Raw genomic sequence first — 13,100 nt, forward strand, 5'->3', positions numbered from 1 at the left:
GGCGCGTTAACTTCAGAGAGACTAATTCTGAGGTAGCTTCTGACGGGATGCGAGCCAGGCTGATTTTCTTTCACCTTCTTTTAGCTCCACCCGTTTTAGCTGGCAGCATACTCTAAGATCGGCTAACCTGTCGGAAGAATGTTGGCTTCCCACTGACTGTGTATTGTTTGCCCTTGACGAGATAAGCTCTGGAGAGGGTTCAGTCCCAGCTGGTGAGGAGCCCCTGAGGGCTTTCTCTCCCACTGGTACAGGCTGGCCTGTGTCTGGCGCCGACTCCTCTACTTCCGAGTCTGATTCTGATTGATCACCTGAAACACCTTCTTCTAACCCAGCGGGAGCAGGGCTAGACATGACAGCCTATATACGCCAGTTGCTGGGGAACATGGGCAGGAACGTATCAGAGGCAGTATCAGAGAGTATCTGAAGCAGTAAGCATATATACACCAGTTGCTGGGGAATATGGGTGGGAGGGTGCTGTTAGTTTGTCCACCGCCCTGATAACCTCCAGGTTCCAGTGGGAGTTGGACTGGCTCGAGACGAGAGTGACCTTGGCTGGCAGCCACCAAAGCCTGGCACAGCCAGTTTTGAACAACAGACCATAGATCTTACCTAGGGGCAGATAACCCATAGCAACAGCAAGTTAAAGGTACAGATTTGCACCCCTATCCTTCACACTCACCATTGAGAAGAGCCTCCTGTAGTAAGCCATCCACTATGCCTCAGGTGATGAGGGCCCTTGAAGGCCCTCTGCCGAAGAAAATAATGATACGTGAAGGGATATATATAACCGTAAGTGGTCCTTCAGGTCCTAGATTGTGAAGGGCTTTAAAGGTCAAAGCCAGCACCTTAAATTGGGCCTAGAAACCAGCCAGGAGCCAGTGCAACGGACACAGCAATGGCGTGATGTGATCATAGCACCCAGGAGAGGTTAGTAACCCTTCTAGCAGCTGCATTCATAGCTAACTGCAGCTCCCAAACCAGCGTGTTGCAGTAAGCTAGGCATATACAAGGTCAAAACAGCAGGAAAGTTTTTGGCAGCAGCCTTCCAAACCGTAGGAATCAAATTAGTCTCTTAGGGGTACTAAATCTTTAGTACTAAGTACTATTAGGGGTACTAAATCCCGATACGTTTCCACTGGATCTGCTCTTCAGCAGCCGATGTTAGAAACTTCAGTTTTACCACGTAGTTCTTTGCTATAACGGCACGCTAACGTGTTCCTAATAGCCCCTGACCAAGAGCACACCCACTTGAAACAGGATTTGGGTTTTCTAATTAAACTGCTTTGACCTGCTATTGGAATCTCTTTCGTTACCTGTGGTAGTGGGGCCACCCTATGCTGAAAACTATTTGAACCTTTTCGGGGGAGAAAAAGAGCTACAAATAAACGGCATTTTGAAACAGCAACGTCCTCAACTGTTCCCCCGTTGCTAAATTGGACCACTTCAAGATCTAGCATTCAGTGCTTGAACTGCGACCTGCAAGTCAGCTAATGTCGAGCAAATGCATGTAATGTAATTCCAGTAAATTGTTTCATTTCCTGGTAAGCCAGCTGCATAATTAGATTTCTCCTCTGAGTGCTTTGTGCGTTACAAGGTTACGCGGCTGTGTACAAGCTTTGTATTTAAATTCTATAAAGTGTTTAGGCAGCCAGGGATGCGGGGAGAGACGTCTTCTTCAGAGTACCCCAAATGTAGTCCTCTGTCCTTCTTAGCAGAAGCCCCTGCTTACAGGCCTTTCATAGAATCATAGAATAGCAGAGTTGGAAGGGGCCTGCAAGGCCATTGAGTCCAACCCCCTGCTCAATGCAGGAATCCACCCTAAAGCATCCCTGACAGATGGTTGTCCAGCTGCCTCTTGAAGGCCTCTAGTGTGGGAGAGCCCACCACCTCCCTAGGTAACTGATTCCATTGTCGTACTGCTCTAATAGTCAGGTAGTTTTTCCTGATGTCCAGCTGGAATCTGGCTTCTTTTAACTTCCGTGTCCTGAACTCTGGGAGGATCGAGAAGAGATCCTGGCCCTCCTCTGTGTGACAACCTTTTAAGTATTTGAAGAGTGCTCTCATGTCTCCCCTTGAACTTCTCTTCTCCAGGCTAAACATGCCCAGTTCTTTCAGTCTCCTTGCGTGTGTTTTTTTACGTTGAGTGGCTCGCGCTGTCCTTTCAGGTCACCGCCTGAACATCACTGCCGAGAACGACTGTCGCCGTTTGCACTGCTCCTTGCGAGATCTCAGCTCCTTGCTCCAGGCTGTGGGACGACTGGCTGAGTACTTCACCGGGGACATGTTCGCAGCCAGGTTCAGGGATGCCCACACCGTGGTAGAGAGGTAGGCAACATCGTGCCCCGGGTTAAGCATGAATGGATTCTGGGACGGATGAATAAAGACAGAGCCCGAAGAGCACCCAGCTGCATACACTGAATACAGTTAAACACTTAACAAAAGTGTACGTTGTCTGTGTATGCTCCTATAAATTATTATACCAAATACAGATTGAAGTTGTAAAGGTTTTTAAAAGCAAAAAGTATTTAAAGCAAAATAGCCGATTATATTAACACTCAAAGTGATATATCATAAACTTAACAAATTGCATATAGACATAACAGAATTCCTATACATTCAATGGGGAAAAAAACCTCCTTGTTGTGTTCATGTGTTTTTGATATACGAAAAAGAAATAACGTTCTTGTTACGACAGGAGTCCGGTAAAATCCTGTTTCATCTTGTGCGATTCCATGAGTTTTTTCATGAGCGTACACAGACACCTAATGCTCATTTGGGTTTTGTTAAGTGGGTTCTGGGACAGGCCTCTCTGGTGTGCTGCCTCTTGATGGTCCCGGCTGGCACTTCCGCCCTAGCCGCAGTCTTTCTGTGTATTTACTGAGCGCTCCAGTGCACACGCGTCGTATCGCAAAGGAATGTGGGGATGGCGCTATCAACTATACAGCTTGGGTCCAGGTTATCCGAAAGACTGTATTCTCCATTATGAGCCTGCCCCGGGCTTTGAGATCTTCTGGGGAAGCCCTTCTTTCAGTCCTACCATCTTCATAGGCGCGCTTAGTGGGAACATGGGAGAGGGCCTTCTCGGTGGCTGCTCCGGTGCAGCCACCGAGGGCTAAAGGCTAGGCTGGCTCCTTACTTGATGTGCTTTCGGAGGCAGGCAAAAACCTCTTTTTCCGGCAGGCATTTGGCGATTAATCTGGGCCTCCGTCTGTGCTAAGGACTTTTAAAATTGTCACGTATTTTAAATGTTTTAATATTGGAATATATTTTTTAACTTTTGTATATTTCTTTTCATAGGTTTTAAAATGTATATGTTTTAAATTTTGTAAGGCCACCTTGAGGCCCAGTATTGGGCAAAAGGTGGGGATAATAATAATAATAATAATAATAATAATAATAATAATAATAATAATAATAGCCCGTCATGTCCATCTAGAAAAACCACCATGAGCGAGAAAGATATAATAATAATAATAACAAGTACTATTACTGCAGAAAGGAGTGAAGGGAAGGATGAGGGCAGTGGAAGGAAAAATGTTACGTTTATAGTACTTGAAGAGGTTTAGCAGCCTGGATGGGGCTCTTGGCGTATCTGCCCAGACCAGAGTCATCGGACTCCTTATTTGACAGGAAGCCCTATATTTAATGGATTTGCTTAAAACATTTCTATTCCTTTCCCTTAAAAAGCTCCATGTGACTGCCAACAAAAGGTTTTTAAAACTGATTTTAAAAAGCAGCAAATATATAACTAGGGACAAGCACCCTGCCTCAAGCAGGGGGCATAGGTGAAGGCTGCAGCTCGTGTCTGAATAGTGCAGCAAGACCTTTGAAAGTCGTGGGGTTGTGGGGGGCACTTGGACACTGCTCCAGGGTCTCTTTAAGTGGCCAAAACTGGCTATCTGTCCCCACCCTCTTCCTCTTGCATGTGGCAGAATCCATCTAAAGTTGGGCTAATGTTAAAGCCAGCCGAGGTTCCTGTCTACTCATGACTCCACTTTCCTTGAATTGCACCCAACTTCCTTTCTTCTGATCTCCTCCTCCAACAGGCTGGTCAAGGTAACGCTGTATGGGTCCCAGATTAAACTCTACAACATTGAAACTGCTGTGCCATCTGTGCTGAAACCCGACCTCATTGATGTGTGAGTATACGACCACAAGCACAGTGTTAGAAAGGCACTGGAAATCTCCGCCTGAAATCTGCGCCCTTGTCGAAATGCTTGTCCATCTGTCGGGGAATTCTCTGGAGGGTTCTTGTTGAGATGGAGTTTGCAAAAGGCCTCATCCGGGACAGGAAACCAGAGGGACTCAGCAGTGTTGAAGTCACTCCAGGCCACCAGCAGACTTTCTTCCCCTGGCTGGTGATCCTCAGGATCCCAAGACCAAACCAGTCTCCTAGGCTTTGCGTCTTGGTATCGTTCATGTATTTTGGAGCCTTCCCTCCTGGGTACTCTTTCCCCGGTCTCTGCATGCAGCACTTCAATAGCCACTTGCATGAGGTCCCTTTAGCCATCAGTGACCTTTGCTTCCACCTCAGGATGCTTTATTTCCCTGCCTCTATTGCTAGTCTCCACGCTCGTTACTGCCCACTCAGGTTTTTTTGCGCGTCCTTTCGACAACGCCGCCTGCCTCCCGCTCCTTCTGGCCTTTGTTGTGTCACAAAATAGACCCCGGTAAATCCGATTTAAAAAAAAAACACCAAAATGATCCGCCATTTCCTGCTGTGCATAGGAAAAGCTGCGTAATAAAAACGCCCACTGAATGGGCCCACATGATCATCGTTTACTTCCTCTTTCTTCCCCGTGTGAAGAAAGAGGAAGTATTGTGGGACAGAAACGGGAAGAAAGTGACGGTAAGGAAATGCGATTTCCCCCCGTCTGATGACGCTCATGGACTCCTATCACTGACCACAGCCAGTCAAGTTCCCCGTCCTGCCCTAAACTGAGTCCTGCCCTTTTGGTAAGCAAGTGCAAGGACATACACAGTAGATGTCAATTTAGCAGGCAAATGGTCAAGCTAGGGTGACCATATGAAAAGGAGGACAGGGCTCCTGTATCTTTAACAGTTGCATACAAAAGGGAATTTCAGCAGGTGTGATTGGTATATATGGAGAACCTGGTGAAATTCCCTCTTCATCACAGCAGTTAAAGCTGCAGGTACTATACTAGAGTGACCAGATTTAGAAGAGGGCAGGGCACCTGCAGCTTTAACTGTGGTGATGAAGAGGAAATTTCCCCAGGTTCCCCATATTATTATTATTATTATTATTTATTTATATAGCACCATCAATGTACATGGTGCTGTACATTGTGTGTGTCTTGTAAATGGTTCAACCTTTTCCCCAAGAACATAGGGCAAGAAGGGGAATAGCCACAGGCAAGAAACCAAGTCTGTAGTGAAGTCCTAATGAAAATAGCTGACATCCCACTAGCTGGCACAGATCTCTCTACACAGGGGTGGGTGGGTGTGGAAAATGCTGTTGTATGACCTATGAACTCAAGGAAGTAGTTAACACTCTTCCAGCCCAACCCCATGCACTTTTCTCATTAAGTTCCATTGTGTTAAATGGGGCTTACTCCCAATACAAATGACACCTGCTGAAATCCCCTTTGCTATGCAACTGTTAAAGATGCAGGAGCCCTGTCCTCCTTTTCATATGGTCACCCTAGTCAAGCACAGTTTTACCAGACACAGACGGGGTTTTCCAGAGCAAGGTCTTGAGGCACAGCCAACGTCAAAAGCCAGAAGACCAATCAAGTAAAAACGTAGCCCATAAGCAGCGTCAGGTAGGATCCAAATGTCAGTGGCACGGAGGTTCAAACGCACGGCCAAGTCAGGGAGAAAACAGGATATGGAGGCTAAGTTGAAGTTCAGATGTCATTTACAGCAGCTCTCAAGCTACAAGTGAGAGCAGATAGAGCTGGAGCTACTGGAGACCCACCCAGTGCTCAGCTGCATCACGTTAGAGGCTTGTCAGATGTCCTCCTCATGAGGAGACCCCAACCCATGGATCATCCTCTTCAGTAAGCGAGCACGCCTTCACCTGGCCACCATCCTATCATGGATGTTAAGGTGCCAGCATTCTTGGGGGCTCAGTGGTGCCCCAGCATCCACCTCTGCCTCAGAAGCTGAGCTCCCTGCTTCTCCTGGAGGCATATCCAAAGACATCACCTTGCACTGTCTTGAGCAGTGCCGGTTTCATCGGAGAGGCCAACTGGCAGTGAATGTTCTGGCTTTTCCTCTGAAGATAACTCCAGCGGCTTCATGACACCTGGGACCGTGATGCTCTCATTGCATCCAACCGCACTCCTAAAAAGTTCCCGAATCCCTTTCCCTAATGCTGGAATTTCACATTGCACGCCCTGTTGTTGGAGAGGAGCCAAATGTAAACGGTCTCTGTTCAGATCTGGTAAATACAGCACATTCATATTGGAGAAATTAAAGATCCGTGTGTGTGTGTGACTGTGGTGGTAGCATTTGCAGGAGAAAAACTCTAGAGGATAAGCTCAGCCTACCTGTCATCCCCATGTCCAGGTGTTCTGTTCTATCTCCTCTTGCTACCTGGTATCTATTTTCAGAATGAAACAGCCCCGTGGAGTATCGGTCTCATTTGCCACCCTGCCCCGGCTGTTTTCCTTCCTCCTTAGCTTACATTTAAGATGCCTTCTCTCTCTCTCTCCAGGCATGCACAATCCCTTGCCGCCCTGCAGGCTTACTGCCACTGGCTAGCGCAGTTCTACGGGGAGGTTCATCGGCAGAATCCGACGCAGTTCGTCTCGCTCGTCTCCACTGCCCTGGAAGCGATTACTCCGCTAATCAGTTCTAAGGTACCCGAGAGAGCGCCTTCACCCCTACCGTATGTACATCCTCTCGTATGTACCTGCCCGGACCCTAAGGTCATCCTCTGGGGTCCTTCTCCGTGAGCCCCTGCCAAGGGAAGTGAGGCAGGTGGCTACCAGGAGGAGGGCCTTCTCTGCTGTGGCACCCCGGCTGTGGAATGAGCTCCCTAAGGAGGTTCACTTGGCACCTACATTATATGCTTTTAGATGCCAGGTGAAGACCTTTTTATTCTCCCAGCATTGTAACAGTCTATAAATAAATTTTAACTTGGTGTTTTAAATTAGTAATTTTGCATTGCTGCTGTTTTTACCTGGTTGAGCTTTTATATTGTGTTTTATGTTATGGTTTTATACTGTTGTTTTACACTTTGAATGTTTTTAATTTTTGTGAACCGCCCAGAGAGCTCTGGCTATTGGGCGGTATAGAAATGTAATAAATAAATAAATAAATAAATAAATACCAACCTGCCCGGTCACTGAGGTCATCCGAGGGCGTGCTCCTGGTGGTTCCACATAGATCCATCCTCCGATTGGAGTCCACCAGGGGAAGAGCCTTCAGCGTGGTGGCCCCCCTCCTTGTACTCCGAAATTTTCATTGGGGAGCGGTATATAAATATTGTAAATAAATAAAATAAGGTACCTGCACCCAAATGGGATCTGCCGCGGTGTCAAAAACAACATCCCAGTCCTTGAACCAACCCCCTCCCCCCCGACCACTGAGTTCTACCCCGTGCAGTTGTGGTGTAATCGCTCTTGGAGGATGGTCGCATCCATTCTATTGCTTTATGTCAGTATAACGAAAAGCTGCCAACACGACTGTGTTGGTTTGAGCAGGAATAAAGGGCTTTCGTTTTGCCTCAGTGCTTGCTTCCCTTACTGGGACAGGACATCATTCTCAGAACAAACGTCCAGGAATAAAGGCCAGGGACCACCATTCCAAAGCAGACACAGAGCACAAGAGCCTTCCTACTTCTCCTCTTCTTCTTCCTACTTCTTCCTACTTCTCCTTTTCTTCTTCGGAGGGGCGGTTGAGTTCCAGTCCTTTTGGGGACCCTGTAGGTTGGGGTTCCCGACTCTCCAGCTTCTTGTCTTGTAGGGCAGGGGGGCTTAGCCGACTGTATTTGGCTAAGCACTCTTGACGCTACCTAAAAGTTGTAGCTGCTGCCTGTAATCTTGGGCTGAAGGAGTAGCGATGTGTAAGAATCTCTGCTAGGGAGTTTGGTCTCCCGTTCCGAAGGAGGGTGGCCTCGTAGCCCTCTTGAAGACGTTCCGGTGCTCCTTCAGATGCCCATCCTTGAGCCAACGTATCAGCCGCAAAATATTGGCTCGCTCTTAATTCCCTTGTTACCTTCTGGCCCAAAGCTTTCTCTTGCTCAATCACAGCAGAGGTTGAAGGTCTCTCCCCCTCCTGCTCTTCTTATTTCCCCCTCTCTTTTTTCCAGGTACAGGAGAAGTTACTGCTGTCCGCCTGCCACCTCCTTGTCTCCTTAGCCACCAGCGTACGGCCTGTGTTCCTGATTAGCATCCCGGCTGTGCAGAAAATGTTCAACAGGATCACGGATACTTCTGCTCAGCGCCTCCCTGATAAGGTAAGGTGTGACTTGGTGAGCAAGATGTCGCTTTATTGGATCACATAGGGAAAGCCGCACCAGTGCATTTAACCGGCCACGATCTAGTGCAAGCCTGAGGCTCACACAACGCCATAGCTTTTGACGTCCCAACGGAGCCTGACCTACGTGATTTGCCTCCGTAGTTTTCAGTCAATTTTGCTTCTGAAAAGGAAATATTCATGTTGGACTAAACAAAAGGGGGCATCAGTACAGTTAGAGGAATGGAACTGAAACCACAAAATGAGAAGACGTGATCTCATTTCATTATTTTTGTGCTTTTATTTTGCACTGATAAATGAGACGTGAGTAGGCTCTATGAAATATCAAATTAGGTGTGTACATGGAAGGAAGAGAACTACCAACAGATTCATATCAAGCTTGGGTACACAGAGCTCTGTACCTAAAAAAAATCTCAAAGTGATCTTTAAAAAAGAATGGCATATTAAGGATCATTTTCGAAAAAACACTGCGTTAAGATGTGTTTACATTGCTTCTCTTCAATAGCCTCAGGTGTAATGATGTATTTTTATGCTGTATTTTATTACCTTATGAATGGTTGTAAACCGCCCAGAGAGCTTCAGCTGTTGGGCAGTATAGAAATTAACTAAATTATTACTATTGCCTTGGTATGGTGGAGACGTCAGCACAAAGTAAAATCCTTCCTCTCCGTATAATACTGAAATTCTGTAGGATACTTGTGTCAAACAAAGGAACGCGGCTTCCAATTTGTGCGCCCTGCAACCCTGTCGAAATTGAATGGTTTTTTTATCGCTAAAGGCACACAAACAAGATTGTTGCTCCAAATAGATTAAACTGGAAGAACTGGTTTTGCTACTTGAAACTTGTTTGTTCCATATTCACTATTACTAACCTGGTTCAGAATTGCATCCCATGCATTTACCTAAAAGGGCCTGCCTAACTGACCTGATTGGATACAGAAGGGCATTATCTAGTTTACGTTAGCTGACTTCGCATTTGTGCCATAAGGGTCTGGGTCTAACTAGATGCAGCTGTAGCCAGCCCGTGCTTTCAAGCATGGGTCGCTGCTGAACAGAGATAAAGCATGCATGGCGTGAGCCATGGATTTCACAGGAAGAAGGGGGAAATGGACACTTCCCATGTCTGAACCGCAACCGCCAAACCTCCCCCGTTCTGTTGCATTTTTCCCAGCTGGGCTCAAAGCCTTGGAAATAAGCCTCCCAGATGGAAGCTCCCTGGGGGAAGGCATTTCAGGAAGGGAAGAGGTCCGTATCCCCTTCCTGCCCACCTTTTTCTTTTTCGGACCACACCAGCCGCCCCTTAACACCCGAAGGGGGCCGCCTGCGTTCCATCGTCCGGGCCATGCGGCCGTTATGCCTGGCTAGACCCAAAGCGGCCTTCCACTCAGCGCCGAGATGCTAAGTAGAGCTTTTAGCTGGAGCCCTTTGGCCCTGCTGTTCCGTGGGTCCGGGTGGTAGTGGAAAGGCAAACCCGTCTGATGCCGGTTTGCTCTTACCCGCTTTCAGAGCTGTTTGGGGGGTTTGCTCGACCTGTCCCCCTCACCCCTCTTTGAACCTGAGCTTCAGCTTGTCTGGTCTGTCTCATTCTCTGCAGGCTCAGATACTCGTGTGCAGAGCGCTCTCAAATATCCTGCTTTTACCGTGGCCAAATCTCCCCGAGAGTGAACAGCAGTGGGCCATTCGCTCAACTAACCATGCCAGCCTAATATCCGCCCTCGCCAGGGATTACCGCAGCCTGAAATCCAGTGCCATCTTGCCCCAGAGGAAAATACAGCAGGATGATAGTAAGTCTCCCCAATGACAGGCCTCCGGCCTCCGCTAGCGGCTGCTCTGCAGCGCCTAGAAAAGTCGTGCCGGAAGGATCGCTACGGTTAGGAACTTGGGGCTTGTTCAGAACGGTGGCGTTTGTGGGCACGGATTGGGTCCGCAAGGGCCAGCACAGCCGCTTGGCATCACTGCGATTTCCATCCCAGCAGTTCATTGGTGATTAACCCTTACTTACCCCCTGTGAGTAACACAGAGATCTTGAAGCCCTCCTCTGTCACAGCCAGAAATCATTAGGACCTGTAAAATCTGCTTGGCCGGGGGCGGGGCGGGGGATGCATCTCTCCTCGTATCCTGTAAAGCATCATGCGCACCAATGGTGTGGGGCATGTCATCATTAGTTCCAGCCCTGTGGTTTCTCAGACAACAGCTCTATGTCCCCATATAAATCATCAGAGCATGTGGGGCTGAAGGAGATGGAGAAACTGGCAATTTTCAATGATGTTTCTGGCCTCTCAACTCTGCGTGTGTGTGTGTGTGTGTGTGTGTAAGTAATAAACAGGAGGTACTGATTCTTAGGTTAGCTGTGTTCAGAAAGGATTAAGAGCATTCTTTCCGAATTTGACCACACTTAGGATGCTGTGTACAGTTCTGGTCACGAGACATGCACACACACCCAAAAAATATTGTAGAGCTGGGAAAAGTGCAGAAAACGACAATTAAAATGATCAAGGCCTGGAGCATCTCCCCTGTGAGGGATGGTGACCTCTCCTGTGAGGGAAAGTTACAACAGCTGGGATTGTTCAACTGGGGGGGAAACATGATAGAAGTGTGCAAAATTATGCGTAGTGTGGAGAATGTGGATAGGCAGACATTTTTCTCTGTCTCTCATGATACTAGAGCCCAATGGGGTCATCCCATGAAGCTGATAGGTGAGAGATTCAGGACAGATAAAAGGAAGGACTTCTTCACACAGCACATGGTTAAACTGAATTCACTCCCATAAGATGTGGTGATGCCCACCAATTTGGATGGCTTTAAAAGGGGGTTGGATAAATTCCTGGAGAAGGCTATCAATGGCTACTAGTCCTGAGGGCTATGTGTTACCTGCAGTATCCGAGAACATGGTATGGGGAACATGGTAGGTAGGCCACTGTGTGAACAGACTAGATGGATCCTTGATCTGGTCCTGCATGGCTTTTCTTACGTTGTTATCCCTCAGTAAAAAGCGACACATGCAGAAAGTAAACATTTCCAGACTATTGCAGCAAAATAACAAAGAGTCTTGTGGCATCTGAAAGACTAACACCTTTATTCTGGCATAAGTGTGTGTGGGCTATAAACCTCTCCACCAGATGCATGGATTACTGTGGAGAATTTCAGATTTAAATACACTACATTTGAAGTGGGGGAACTGTAAACAGTGAAGTCAGAAGGAAATTAAATGCAGAAACAGTACTTTCTACATGTCATTTCCTTCTGACCTCACTGTTTACCCTTTTTTTTTCCTTCTCCCCACCCCAAATATTAACCACCTTGGGTTCTTTGTGAAGAAGGGCAGCTTATAAACATAAATAAATAACTCTGAAAAAAACCATAATACTCCATGTGCCCGACTGAGTGGGCTATAATCCATGAAGTCATATGCCAGAACAAATATGTTGTCTTAAAGGTGCTACAAGACACTTCATTGTTTTTACATGCAAGATGGCAGCTATTTGTTGGGAGAGGGATTGGCAAATTTGGTGCAAATAATGCTTTTGGTGTGTCTGATGGTACACGCCTTCCTTGATTCTGAGACAAGCCCATGAAAACGATACAGGTTTCCGAGTAGCCTGGATTTCCGTTATTGAATATTTCTGCTGGTCCCCTGATTGTTGCCTACACAGGCCATGTAAAATGAGAATTTGGCAGCCAGGTGGAGGAAGTATTAGGGGATACGTGGCATCCCCTGCAATGCGACAATAGTGTCCCAATATCCTAGCGCCTGTCTGAAAGCACTGGGACTGTATTTGAAGTCCACACAGGCATCTTAGTTACATAAAGCCATTATCAGTTACGTTTAATGTAGGCCTAACTGTGGCAAACTAACGTATTTGTGGCACCTGCTATATTAGGGAAGGGAGAGGCTCGACAAAGGTATGCTGAGTGTGTGCACACGTGCTCTGAAGCGACAGGCAATACCAATGGAAGCTTTGAAGTTTAGAAGCGTGTACATAGGGGGAAGTCTTTTGGCATCCACAGAAAGCACCTGTGTTTTGGCTACTGCGGCAGATATACAGCCTTCCACCTCATTTCCCAAACTTCTGATGTCTGAGGCATGCTGCTTCTATAAATTAAAATTGCAGACACATTTTACTGTTACACACACACACACACACACACACACACACGTATAATTATTACTAGTCTAAAGCCCACGTTGCCATGGGCACTAGTAGTCCTGTCCCATCATCGCATGAATAATCCAAACGTGGCTCATGCATAGTGAATCCCCTCCCCTCTGAAATTTGGATGCAGCACAGCCTGCCCCCATTGGCCCCCTCCGTCCTCCTCCCCACTGGTGGCGACAGCCTAACCCCGAGGCTGCACCCAGTTCCCGCCTTCACTCCACACTGATTGGCCAAACAGGGCTGTCTGTCATCCCACTGGCGGAGGGCTGCCCTGCCTGTTTGGCATGGAGGAAATGGATTGCTAGTAAAGCTCAAGCTTTGAGCTTTCTAAATTTTCTGCACATCTGCGCTGCTCGAGCTTGAGTTTGAAACAAAAAGTGAGCAAAATTGGTCTGATAGACCTCAAGTAATAAGCCTTACGTTTCCGTATTCTTATATAAGATGATTATTTATTACATTTCTGTACCTCCCCATAGCCAAGACTCTGTGGGTGGTTTT

At 47.2% G+C, this 13,100-nt stretch overlaps 1 protein-coding gene across 2 annotated transcripts in view; it reads left to right on the forward strand.

Moving 5' to 3' along the window:
• The window catches only part of XPO6 (exportin 6), a 71,221-nt gene that overhangs the window by 46,480 nt on the left and 11,641 nt on the right, over window positions 1-13,100 (forward strand). For both annotated transcript variants that reach the window (XM_063142920.1, XM_063142918.1), the window contains 5 exons: window positions 2,166-2,325; window positions 4,047-4,139; window positions 6,680-6,824; window positions 8,279-8,425; window positions 10,040-10,229. In XM_063142920.1, the coding sequence (XP_062998990.1) occupies window positions 2,166-2,325; window positions 4,047-4,139; window positions 6,680-6,824; window positions 8,279-8,425; window positions 10,040-10,229 (735 nt within the window). The remainder of the gene's footprint in view (window positions 1-2,165; window positions 2,326-4,046; window positions 4,140-6,679; window positions 6,825-8,278; window positions 8,426-10,039; window positions 10,230-13,100) is intronic.

This window comes from Elgaria multicarinata, chromosome 17 (genome assembly GCF_023053635.1).
Source record: "Elgaria multicarinata webbii isolate HBS135686 ecotype San Diego chromosome 17, rElgMul1.1.pri, whole genome shotgun sequence".
NCBI classification, from domain to species: Eukaryota; Metazoa; Chordata; class Lepidosauria; order Squamata; family Anguidae; genus Elgaria; species Elgaria multicarinata.